This window comes from Atheta coriaria, unplaced genomic scaffold (genome assembly GCF_025399875.1).
Source record: "Atheta coriaria isolate IRGN ID8LTWV9N9 unplaced genomic scaffold, Caltech_Dcor_3.1 hic_scaffold_7_pilon, whole genome shotgun sequence".
Classification (NCBI taxonomy): Eukaryota; Metazoa; Arthropoda; class Insecta; order Coleoptera; family Staphylinidae; genus Dalotia; species Dalotia coriaria.
In genome coordinates this window covers 2903289-2916735 of record NW_027045449.1, presented here as the reverse complement: position 1 = coordinate 2916735, position 13447 = coordinate 2903289, and the positions used below count along the sequence as shown (strand labels likewise).

Below are 13447 nucleotides of genomic sequence, written 5' to 3'. Positions count from 1 at the left end.
ATCACAAAAACACGAAAACACAACCCACAACCCGTTTATCATACCAGACACATTTGTCATACAACCAACATAACCTCAATTGTGTACATTTGCAATTCTGTCAACTGTCAAACTTTACATGTTTATATAATTGTGTATTGTACTTATAGATAACAAGATGAATAGTTTAATGGTTAAACACATTGTCTGGTGTGTTAAACTCGCGTAAAATTGGTCAGATGTTCGCCAAATTCATATTTATTGCTTGCAACGATAGCTGTCGTTTGTTATCGCTGATAAATCGAGCGAAAAACAAATCATCACCGCCAAACTCGTGGATAACAGACAGCGAAACAAATCATCTCTGTGATATACTGTATATACAAAAATGAACGCCAATTGCGATACCACTTAAAACCACAATAAAAATATACATTTTTAATGCATTTTTGTTTATTTTTCCAAAGTGCACAAGCAAATCCGATTAAAAATGCAATACTAGAATGGAATATGTGATTTTAGTGTTATTTTTGTCAATGTTCAGTAGAAGTGGAAATACTCTTCTTTGAATTGTGAATATGGCGAACGCATCGCACATAAAACAATACGATGTTTACGACAATGCGTATGAAGCTCGTACGACGGCGAACGCGTTCGAATGCGATTGATTTCGTTATTTTATATATTTATTCGATTCGGGTTGCCAGACTGTTCGGAATGTAGAAGAGGACGAGCGAAAAGCGCGACACAAACGCCCAAAACACACCCCACACGCATATAATCCGATAACAAAACATTTTTCGACTGAACATGATGAACAGAGGGTGAACTTTACGTGCATATGTCACAAGCGAAAAAAAATGACATGTAACTAGAGTTTCAAACCGAAAACACAACGAAAATAGTTTTTTTGAAATAAAATCTTTTTTACCAATACATTTTTGCGTATTGTGTGCAGGTTTTATTGTTTTGTATTGATTATTTTCTTTTCATGTGAGGTTAAAAAATGAACGAGCTAGTTTGAATGGAGTGTATTGTAGGCAACCAATTGTGCATTAATTAGGTAGGCAATTATAATGCGCCAATCTCCCGCTGGTTTGTGCCAATTCGATGTAATTCTCCACTGCCTTTTCAAGCACTGCGCATTCATATTATTCATTCATTCCAATATCCAATTCATTCGAATTTATTCGAATTCATGTGCATTGTAATCGTGTTTGACCTTTAACAGTAATAGAAATCTCGTCAACGATTACTCTCAAATAATGCTATCGTGCAAATACTGTTGGTGAAGTTAAGACTTCAATTTGCACTATCTTGCAAAGGTAGAACTTGCGGTCAAACACTAATTTCCGCCAAGCCTTTTAGAGGTATTAATTATACACACTGCGGTTTATTATGGCATGATAACGATATCTGAAAAGGATACACATATAATAATTCATATTTCAAAGAGAATGTGAAAATTTAATTGCTTTACCATGAGAATTATACCATTTCGGATTAATTACTGTAGAGATTAAGAAGGAAACGTGCCGAATTTAAATTCGAGTGTCTTTACAGCATGTTTGTGCTTTCTGCTTGTGGTTGTACGATTAACATACACTAAATCCTTCAGAAATAATTAATTAAAACATTTTTAGTTTTCTTTTAAATTTTAAAGTTTTTAAAGATTTTTACGTGTTAAATGTCTAGTATATAATTACATTTCGTGTTTTTTGAGTAGTCTACCTTACGGTCGGTTATTTCCGCCGCCTCCCGATCTTTGGGGGCAGCGCGCGCCTATTCCCGTCGGTTCCCACCGCAGCGCCCTCTGCGTGTAATCGCTCCCATCGACGTCTACCGGCCCCGTAACGTGTGCACCGCTCGTACTCCTCGCACGTCGCGCATCGTAGCACGCTCGAAAGTGCTTCTATCAGCTCATACGCCGCTCGTAGACGCATTCCCCATTGCCTAGGGCGAGCGCGAGCTCACCGCACACGCTGCCAGCGTCCAACGAAAGTCGAGCCAACAATACCGCTTCGACACACTGCGCTCCCCGTTTATATTCCGACGGCGTGCACTCAAAGAGTGGGACTAGCGAAGAGAGGATGCATCAGCTCCGAGCAGCATCCGATCCAACACCGGCTAGTATCTAGTGAGTCGACAGCGAGCGCGCGGTGACGAGCGTGCCGTAAACGTTCGTGGGAGGTTTTCTAAACACGCGGGAGCTGTGCGTGCGCGGCTTCGTTTCCGTGTTTTTCAGTGAAGTTTCAAACCACCAGCAGAAAGGAGTTTAAGTTATCATCTTGTGCGAGAAAAACTGCGAATACGTTACGGTTGAGAATGACAATGCAAAAGTGCGCGTGAACTATTTGTGTATTGTGTGTTGCCTTCATCTGTGGAATACCAATTTGTGTGCAAACCGTAAGTGACATAACCTCAATAATAATAATATTTATAACCCAACAAAATATTTTCATAATTATTTATTTAAAAAACATAATGGTTATGTTTTTGAAACGTTGAAATTTGTTATAAGTTGTAATATTACATTGGGGTGGTTCTTGTGGATGTATGAGTGCATCACCACGGTATGCGCGCGCAGTATTCGTGCGTCTTTCTCCATCGCATAGAGTTAGTAATGTTGAGGGGTTGGTGTTGCTGCGCTCGCTAGGATAATGTTATTGATTTTACGGGGGTGCGCGCGTGGTACGCGCTCACTGTCTGGCTTCGGCTAGGCGCTGAGACCCGGCCCCGAAATAGTCGCGCGCACATGCACACACCGCAGACTGGTGGTAGAAAAATGATATCCAATTGGAATTATTTTTTGGTCAATTAATGAAACAATCCGTTGGGACACAGCGAAAATATCATCTTTAATTAATTAAATTGATTATTGATCAAGTTTTTACTTAAAATAATATTTTTTTAAAGAAAAAATAAATTATTTAATGTTTAATCAATATTTTGGAGGTTTTTGACTTTCCACTCTTCACTTCAATATAAATTATCCCTTGGATGAGTCAGGGATGTTGAGGAAACGCTGAAATTCATGAAAGGGACACCGCCTACCTTTTTAATAATAAATCAGGCAATCTCTCAACGTCTTTCGATTTAATTTTCGCGCTTGGCTTATGTAAAGCTTAATTCTCTAGCTCAATATCATTCAAATTGACTTTTATAATCCCCGAAAAATAATCTCATTTATTATTCACATTTTACGCATGTCCCAGACAATTTTTTACGCGAACTTGTCATAGAACTCATCATTTTAATTTCCAAGCATAAATTATCTGTATGATTACCAATGTCAAAACATCAAAACATCAACCTGTAAATCCGGGTGTTGATCGGATGATCAAACTATGCTGACCGCAACTCATTTCATGCTCACACCACATTTGTTCCGTGCTTCTTGCGCGCCTTGCGACATAATCATTCGTAACGACATCATTTCGATTCCATTATAAACGAGATAATAATAGCGGTGGCCCGCAACGATTTGTTATTTCCTTCAGTGTATTCTTTCAAAAGATTAAAAAGAAATAAAAATTTGGTGCACTTGCATGTCAGTAATAGAAACATACCGAAAAGAATGATTCCTGACCTGACATTGAACTTAAATCTTCATTAAAATGAAAATAATGAGCAAAAAACCAATACAGGCGAATGTCTTGGTAGTTTAGTTTCTCAACTGCTAAGCAAATGTTATTCTTGTGCACGGCGCAAACTGCAAATCAAGTGATGAACTGATGAAGATCGTGCTTCGCGGTTGTATTCGTGCATAACGTAACGACCTGACAAGCGAACACAAAGTGCATCCATCCACGATGCCGGCGCGCAGCAGCGCTGCTGGCTGCAAGTCGGACCGACGTTAAACAATAGCTTCATTCAGACAATTTGATTAATTTATTGCGTTTGCAATTCTGCGACCACACTACTACAACCCAGACGAGTGCTACTCTTGCATAATATCAAACATTCATTTTGTATTTGGAGAATCTATCGGCAGACTTTACCTTTTTCGTGATAAATATCTGAAATATTTGATATTACTTACAATGGAAGGTATTGTGCTCTTGTGTAGGCGGATATTCCAAGAATAAATCGATAAATATCTTTGTATTCAATACAAATACTTAGAATTTTATGTTTTAAAAGAAAATATTTAATTTTTCTTTGATTTGTTTGTATATAAATCAGTAAATTACACTTAACTGCATTTTTATTTATTTTTTATTTTTTTTTCTCTTCATGAGTAGATTTGAGGTTATGTAGATTGTGGAGAATGTTGTAATGTTGCTTCAAGTAACTTGAAACCACTAAACTTGAATACAAGCAATATTAGAATGTGAAATTCAATGTGCACTTGATGCCACAACGGTGTCTCAGTGTTTCTCTCATCAACAGTGCACTCACCACGAAACACGAAAATACTCAACAATATATTATTATTATTAATGCACCAACGTTCACTTGGTGTCTCTTGGAACTTGGACAACACACCCGAAGGCAAAGAGAACTTGAAACCGCGTTTCGTTTCTTTTTGCACTTTTAATTGGACGATTGCAATGTGTAACCAGTCGAACAAGTTGAAAAATGTTTTCAAAAGGCATGTAAATTCAACGCGTGTTCGAATATTATTACTTTTATTGAGTGGATATAGGTGCAATTTACATGTTTGCCCTTAGGTCGGTTGGGTTCTTGATGTTATGAGGTGGCTGATGGTTTTCATCGCTTGTTTGTGCAATATTACAAGATGATATCGCAATATCAGATGAGATTAAGATGCAGCAAGATATGCTGGTAGTAAAATTTCTTTTTTTTTTGAGATTCAAGTGGAATTTACAATAAAAAAAAAAAAGAAGAAAAAGGTTTTACCGGTTATAAATTGAGGAACAAAAATATAAATTTTTAAAATAATTAAAGGGCAGGTACCTAAAAGGTATTAACATCGTTTAAAACCCTTGAAAGCTTGTTAACGCACTCAATTTTTTATATATATTTTTATTTATGCAGGTATCCAACCGATTATGATTTATCTCTATTATTACTTCACACTTTTGCGTGTGCCATGCTCTATTTTGCTTTAATTTTAACTTCCTCGTTATTGATGGTATACTAGACATCAATATCCCTAAATTTTTGGTTCAATGCTCAGGTAGAAAAACGTTTAAATAAAAAATTCTCATAGTCGGTACCTACTTATACTTTGGCCGTTTTTTTTCTCGATTCTATTGTTCAGTTAAACGGTGCTACCGATTTTCTTCGAACGTTTAACGACCGCGTTAACGTTATGAATGAACGAAAAAATAGTTCGTAGATCAGAGGCAAATCCGTCGAACTACGCACGTGTACACACACATATTTATATTGTACACACTTTTTGTTTACTTTCCTCATTCTCGGTCTATTGTGGTCGGGCGCCGCCTTCTTATTCTCTGATTCTTGTTCCTTTCTTTTTGGAATCCCAGTGTTTATACGTGACGCAAAACCGACAAAACCCTCGTCGAGTTGAAATCATGCATTTTGATTTCCTTCGTTTGTGTGTGTGTGTGTTTTTGTCGTTTTCTTTGCTTCCGATGCTTTTGTTTTGATTCGCGTTCGCTTGTGTGTGTATAATGTAAAAATAACGGAAGTGGGTGTTTGGTAGCGTCCAGGTGCCCGGGAACTACTTTTTTTTCCGCCTCAGTGTCGACTTCTTTTCGGTAGCGTATCATGTCGCTCGTGGCATGTGCGCATAAATAACCATTGGGGTGCTGGTGACGGACGTGTGCGCACACTGTTCCTACCCGAGCATAACGCACACCGGTTATGCGAGAATCATGTGTGACATTATATGTTGCTGTGTTATGAGCACATTGATATTGTAATGGTACTTTAATTACGGAATAATCAGGCATTAAGTGGCGGAATGCTGGGCGCAGGTCGTAAATCATCAAGTTCAGACTCCAGTAACATATCAATTTATTTATTAATAACTAGCTTTTGTCAGCGTAGTTTTTTAGTAAAAATGAAATTAAGTGTTATTTTCTTGAATAAAATTCGCAATTTTACCAACTTTCATCCCTTATTTAACACCCTTTAAGTTATAATTTTTGATATTTTAAAAGTTATTATGCTATTAGAGACCAAGACGAATCCAAAAATCATAGATCATCAAAATTTGTCCAACCGTTCTTGAGTTATAAGTGTTGTAACTAACACAATTTTGTTTTTTTAAGATATAGATGGATATTTCTACTTTAAAGCACTATAATCGCGGAGATAACACAAGTTTATGTTTTAAACTGCCGTTAAAATAATAAAACATTAAGATATAATGATTTAATAACGTTTTTCTTTTGATAATTTAATTTATTATTTTTGACATTGCATTCAGTTGCATTGTAGGTTACTCGCACAAAAACCGCGCGTAAACCATGTGAAAATAGGCATCCATCGTGTTTTTTTTTTTGTGTGTGCGGAACGTCCGCAATACAAAAGATTCACATGGCCGCCGGCTTCCAACCGCAAATGCAAAGAATGCCAACAAACCATCGAAAACGGGAACAACGCTTACACACTGTACTACGGCCTGTTTTTCACCAGAATTCATGTGAATATCGAACAAAAATCCATTTTCGCGTGTGGAATTTATACCGGACGTTATTGTTTGATAAAATCAATCCAATATAAACAGCAGGATGTTATGAACATGACCATGAAATTAAAATTTTTCAATTTTAATTTTTTGTTACATTTCTCTGCGAAAAGTATACGTAATGCGTATGAGTCAACCACGCATGAATTCACTCTCATCTCGTTTGTCTGGCTATGTCTGAGTCTTCGTTAGCGTCTGTTGGTGGCTGATGGTAATATAAGTCGTATCTGAAGTTTGGTTTCGTGTGCATCTCGGATGCGCGCCTGCACGCTTTTCGAGCCATATTCGAACAGCCGGCATGCCGCGACCGGCGTCGGCTATAAATAAATTAATAACACGCGCGTTTTTCATTCATCTGCCGGCAAAAACGCCACTGCACATGCACACACGTGTAGAATACTTTGGCTGCTGAGATTTTCAATCGGCGTGGTTGATTTGTACACTTTTCCACAGCATGTTTGGTTGCATACTTGTGGTGCAAATTGCCATAATCAGCAGGAATTTAGCAATTACGTGCTTAACGTCGGGTTGAATGTTAAAGATTTTAAATAGGAGCTTTTACTACTTATGAAATTGCTTAACAACAAATTACTCCGCGTGAGAAGCATAAATTCCATGAGTTATTGCTGCGTGCAAACCCGACTAATTATTTGCTATTTATTTTTCTATTAATTTTTCTCTCAGATTAAATCAAACATATTTTTTCCTGCTGAGTGATGTGTTGATGAGTAAGTATTTAGCGTTTTTTTCTTTCTATATCAATCAACATTTGTCATCAATTAAAGCCACACAAAACGCAAACGCAACCGGAGCCCGAACAACCGGTTTGTATCAATCGCGTTGAGGACGCACAAAGCTAATAAAAGCCCGATAAAAGCCGCTTATTGATGCATTACTAATGAACGATTAATTTTCCTCTCTTCTTTCGACTTTTACTCGCCTCTAGCAGCATTTAAAAATAGATTTAATCGGTGTGTTGTACTGTGGTGGTGGTAATGATTGGTTGAGTTGAAAAAAGTTGAAAAATCGAAGTGAGGAATCACAACAATCAGCTAGCTCAGTGAGCAAACGCGTGCCGGACATTTACATACTCGGCTGACGGCTTGTGAAGTAATGCGCGATGGCATTAACGATTGCGAAATGTCGATTTTTTGTTTAATGTTTTCCTCGTATTTCGTCTAATAATGTGTTGCATTATGTCAGCACATTTATAATACGTGGAAAACGTCGTGTTGCACATAAATTAGGTGTGTATTGAGTGATTAAGGTAATCGAGACAAGTTGTACGAGTAGTCACGTAATATCAACACATATTTCAAAAAAATGTAAAATTTTAATTTCAACGGTAATAAATTAAAAGAATAAATTTGTTGAGTAAATATTTGCGGATCGATATTTAAGCATGGGTTATCACCATTGGAGCGTTTTGGAGCGCATAAATCAGAAACTAATTTCATAATTGCGATGCATATCTGCGCGAGCAAACTTTATTTAGGGTAATTATTCGAACGCAAATCCCCAGCGGGTTCATTGTTTCTACAAAAGCGCCTAATTTTCGTGCAATTATCGCTAGAATTATGGTTTATCGTGCATTTCCGCTTCTAATCACGAACAAAACATATTAAAAATTGGAAAAATTGAGTTTTGTTAGTTACACCATTCATAACTCCAGAACGGCTGAACAGATTTTGTTTATTTATGAATTTTTCGATTTGTCTGTGCTTCAAATAAGAGAATAAGTATTAAAATATTAAAAATTATGATTTACAGGTTGTTAAATAAGGGATGAAAATTGGTATAGGGATTTAATCATAGTTATAGTTAAATAATTAAATCCGAGATGGCGCTGAAAACAAAGATTAATTAAGCAAAAATTAGTTAAAAATAAATAAAACATCTAAAAATGACTGATTTACATGATTTCAGTACTGATATTTTTTTTCTGAACAATTAGTCAATGCAAATATCGATTTAATCAACCAGATTCTATTTTATTTACAAATCCAATATTTAATTGAATTTCCTTGTTATTCCGGAATTATCTACTAGAAAATAATATTCCCTAGCTTATCTTGTTTTATTACAACTCTATTTTGCTTTTTTGTTATTGTTTCTGTCTCTGGCAGCGAATTAAAGCGTATCACCTTCGAAACGCCGCTCTGCAATAACGTAATCATGAGAAATTGAGAACGCGAACGCAATCCGACAAGCGTGATAATCGCATTGCATTGCATGCCATCCCGTCCGAGGAGACGAACCGAGACAATGCGTCTTCATCTCAAGCAGCGTTTCGCTCTTGGACCAAAGAAATTCAATTGTCTATCACAATATCTTCTCCAAAGCGCGGCCAACGGAATAATACACAACTAAACGATGAAATTACTAAATAAATCTGTTTATTCACTCTTGATTAATAAAAATAGCACAAAATAATTCTGGATCATCTCTAAGTAAATTCTTGAAAGTTACTCGGTTTAATTCGATGGAGGTATTGTAGTTCTTAGATAGTTGCGTATTTAATTAGTTCTCTTCCGGGCAAAACTCGAAAGTTTCACAAGTTTCAGCTTAAGTTAATTCAAACTTCTCCCAAACTTTAAAATCCAGTCTCCAAACCATGCGACAAGTTTGGTTGTGTTAAATAATTGTTTATTTTTTGTATTTACAGAGTCATTCTGAATGTGGCGGTGAAGGATTCATTCCAAAGGTGAAAAATGGCTGCGATCGCATGGGCGATGGTCGCCCTGCTGGGCGCAGTCCACGCCGGTGGCTCCAACACCACTAGTAGTCAAAAACAGTCCGTGTCGGTGATACCACACGACGCGCATCCCGGTTATAGCATAACCAAATTCGACGCCGACCATGCGCTCAACTACAAACTCATGGAGAACGGATTCTCGCAGTTCTTCACCATGCTGCAGGACGGATCTATAATGACCATCTCGGATCTCAGTCCGCTGGTAAACCGACCGATTGATCTCACTGTCCTAGCGGAAAGTGCAAATCATACCACCACAACACATACACTGCAACTCTATGTGTTGGATCGTCGGAATATGCTGAGTTTCCGAACGGATAGTGTTGATATCACAGGCAGAGTGGTTGAAAATGATCCAGCACATCAACGGGTATCAGGTGTTCCTATGTTAGCAGCCACGGCGGGTCTCAACATGCTTCCCATCACCTATAGCATCATTGGTGGTAATACCGGACTTGCTTTTGAGTTACAACATAGCAAAACAGAGGAAACAAACAACAATATCACAGTTAAAGAAGCAGATGCAGGAGTTTACATTGTGACATCACAAGTATTAGATCGTGAGGATGTGGATAGATATGTCCTGACCATCCAGGCGACAGATTCCACTGGAATAAACAAAGCTGTGACTAATGTTGTGATTGTCGTCGAGGATGAAAACGATAACAGTCCGGTATTCACTCAAAAAGTCTACAGGTTTGTCGTGGGAGATGATTCCATCGATGGGGACAACGTGACAACCCAATGGAAACGATTTTCTTTAATCGGAAAGGTTGAGGCTACAGATGCTGATGGTGATAAGGTTGCTTATCGCCTGGTAACACCCAGTAACTTTTTAGTCATTGTCCCACAAACTGGGGATCTTTTATTGACTGAGGAACCTGCTGAGGAGGTTGAGTTGCAGTTGGTTGTGGAAGCTCATGATCTACGCACGCCTAGTAGGACATCACCACGACCCGCACAGGTTATCTTTCATTATAAACCACCGGTGCCACCTAAGGTCGACTTGGATTTAGATTTACAATCATTGGAGAATGTTGAATTGCATCGTACTAAACGTAGAGTGACCAGAGCGGTGAGACCCACAAAGAGAATTGAGTTTACTGAGTCGGATGGTGAAACAGAAGGCAGGAATGTCTTTCAACTTGAAAAGGAAACAGATCGGGAGACGTTCAAGATTAGAGATGAGAATCCATGGGTTACTGTGGAGCCCAATGGGGCGGTGAGGGTCAAACGCAAGTGGGACTATGAGGAGTTGGGACCGGAGAAGACTATTGACTTTTGGGTTACGATTACCAACGCAGAGAAAGGCGGTAAGTCAATTTTTTTTATTACACTTTTTAGTAATGTAACTAAAATTTGCATTGGGGGTCATAAAACAAACATGGCCGACAGTTTATTACCGACAATAATATTTTATTAATATTTGTAAGTGAAAAATAAGTTGGACTATTGATTTATTCATTTGTTTTTGAGGTTTTGTTGAGTTTTGATTCGGAAATAACTTTTTTAATTAAAATTCTATTCCGCGGCGATTTACATGAGCTTACCAAGTTTGTAAGTCCCTGCGCAATGTAGGTAAAGTTAATATTTATGACTTTTTCGCGTTAATTACACTCGAAAACACGCGGAATTCTTAAAATGTAATAACTACGTTTTTCCTACGCCGGGAATAAAATTTTAAGCGCATTATAAACTCAACTTTGTAGTTTTGCGGTTACATAAACTTATTTTTTTTGCTTTTTAGGATAAAATATTATATTTTGTTGGCAAATTGCAAACGTACATAAACCGAACTCATCTTATTTCCGGTCAGACCTCAATTTGACATTTTTCGCCTTTTACGAGTATGATCGTGCTCATGCTCATGCTCATAAACCATGTTTAGGACACGAATAACCCTTGGAATATTTTAGCGCAAGTCATAATCTCGCCGTATTAGTTTCGTAGATATTAGATTTCCTGCTTTTCTCCTGAGCTGATGGTGGATACAGCACTATTTTACATCCATTGTAGATTTAGTTTATCCACTCTGCTCTCGCCCCCGTCATTTCGGAGAGGGCGGCTCTGGGACATTTGTGGGCATTCCGTTTGAATTATGTCTATATGCAAAGAGTCCTGCCGGCAGGACCTCTGACTGCAAGTGGGCGTGGCCGGGGCAAAACGCGCCGGAAACGAAGAGCACTTAGCTGAGCTTATTTATTATGATTAAGATTTCGCGTAATTATGCGGCGTTTTCTCTCGCAGCGCAATTTCCACGCGGGTGGCGGTCGCCATTAATCTCTTCCGCCATTACGTCCTTAGTATCACATCATGACTGCCAAATTATTATTAGTTTTAAAACTATGAAATTTTATTTTTAATTTTTTTGATTAATTATTAAGATTATTAGGGGTCATTTACATTATGTTGAATGCGATGACAATTACTGCCCGTTTAGTTTAATTAATTAACATGGGGGCGCTTGTTAAGTCCACAATTAGATTTTTATTGCATCGGTCACATTCCTCTGCAGCTGCCTTCACGCTGCATAAAACACTCAAGTTTACAAGGCGGCAATTAATTCGAAATTTACATTGCCCACATTTTAACTCAACTTAACCTGCGAGATCAAGCTTCATGATAAAAAATTTAATTTTCTTTGAAAATGCCGATGAAATAAATACGAATCACGTGAGTGATGATCATTGGAAGGTGTGAGTTGTCAAATATGGTAATGAGGTATCGTTGAATGACTAAAATGTTGTGTATACTCATAGATATGGATCTGTGCGCTAACATCATCTTCTTGGCTTGTTAGTTTGCGTTGTACGATCCATCATGTTATAGGTCAAGATGGGCGCAAGCAAACAAGCTATTTATGCACTACATAGTTGAGAGCTCATCGGAAAGTTGGGACAACATAATGGTGACTTGCATCAAGATTGATATTGTCCGTGGTGTGAATAGCTTTGAATTTAGGTATATAGATGGCGCAGCGGGGTATGAAAATGGCACCATATGGTTGAATTTATTATTTTCCACAATGTGTGCTTTGATGGGCGGCGTATTATAAATAATATAAATTTGAAAAAGTTAGGCAACCAACATGTCTCTCAGGCACGTTGCTGGGGTGTTATTTTTTGCTTTTTGTGAGTTTGCCTCGTCGGTAACACGCAAACTTATGAAATATAACTTTTAAGCGTCCTTTTTACTTACCGCGCCACGCGAAAAACGAATATTGTTTGCCGCCGCCGTCTTCTGGTGCATTGAACGCGAACGCCGCTGGCACTTGGCCAATTTTCACCCGGCATTGTTCCCCCCGCTGATAGTAGCCTTAGCGAAAGCCACGGCGACTTGGTCGTTTCGCCATTCGGCGGTACTTTACATGTTTACTTATGTGCTGCAACACACATTGCACTCACGCACGCACACCACTGCTACACGGGCTGCGGAGTATCGACGCGGAAAGCAAAACGTAAGAAGAGACAAGAGACAAGGGGAGCTACGCGGAAATGGATCGATGTTTATCGCCCGTGTGTCTCTCTTCGTCTTAATCAAGCGTGTCTCGTTGGTTGCCGGGCTTCCAGGGGCACTTGAGACAACCTGTCGTGGAATTACGACCAGATCTTCATCTGCGTACGTATTATTTCGTCGATATCTGCCGAAATTTCGCTCGTAAAACGCGCAAAACTGCGCAAAGTTTTTTAGTGCTTTGTCGATACGGGTAATAATTATATGAGAGCTTCGTGCGGATATTGTTCGCGTCGGAAATGATCAAAAGCATTGTCTCTAATCAAGTTTTCCTTTGCCATTTGCGACTTTTCCATGAATTATGAATCTCTCTCTGCATAGACACGTGAAACATCAAACGCAAATTCCACGTACGTGTGTGTGTGTGTGTGTTAATTTTAATTCATGGAACTTCAAACGAACATTTCCTGATTTTTTTTCGCTGTTTTCTTATCGGAATGCGTTTGTAAGGTGTCTTGTGAAAGTGGGCGTTTTGGCAGCGAGTGTCTGGCTGTCTTCGGCGTGGCTCGTTTGTGCTCGGTTGGCGGCGGCGGCGGCGGCAGCGCCACCCGCTCCCCCACCTCAAACGCTCCGAC

The 13447-nt window shown here is 38.6% G+C and overlaps 1 protein-coding gene and 1 long non-coding RNA gene across 8 annotated transcripts in view; one reads left to right on the top strand and one right to left on the bottom strand.

The window, feature by feature from the left end:
* Positions 1-194: 194 nt before the first annotated feature.
* Positions 195-1825, bottom strand: LOC135796384 (uncharacterized). Its single transcript, XR_010549328.1, has 3 exons — positions 1686-1825; positions 1460-1591; positions 195-1395 (listed from the first exon to the last, which is right to left on the bottom strand). It is a non-coding gene; the product is annotated as an uncharacterized lncRNA (long non-coding RNA).
* A 421-nt stretch (positions 1826-2246) lies between these two features.
* The window catches only part of CadN (neural cadherin), a 133814-nt gene continuing 122613 nt past the window's right edge, over positions 2247-13447 (top strand). For all 7 annotated transcript variants that reach the window (XR_010549327.1, XM_065308383.1, XM_065308385.1 and 4 more), the window contains exons 1-2: positions 2247-2385; positions 9270-10672. Coding sequence is in view for 6 of the 7 variants with exons in the window: in XM_065308383.1 (XP_065164455.1) it covers positions 9316-10672 (1357 nt within the window). In the remaining variant the exon portion in view is untranslated. The remainder of the gene's footprint in view (positions 2386-9269; positions 10673-13447) is intronic.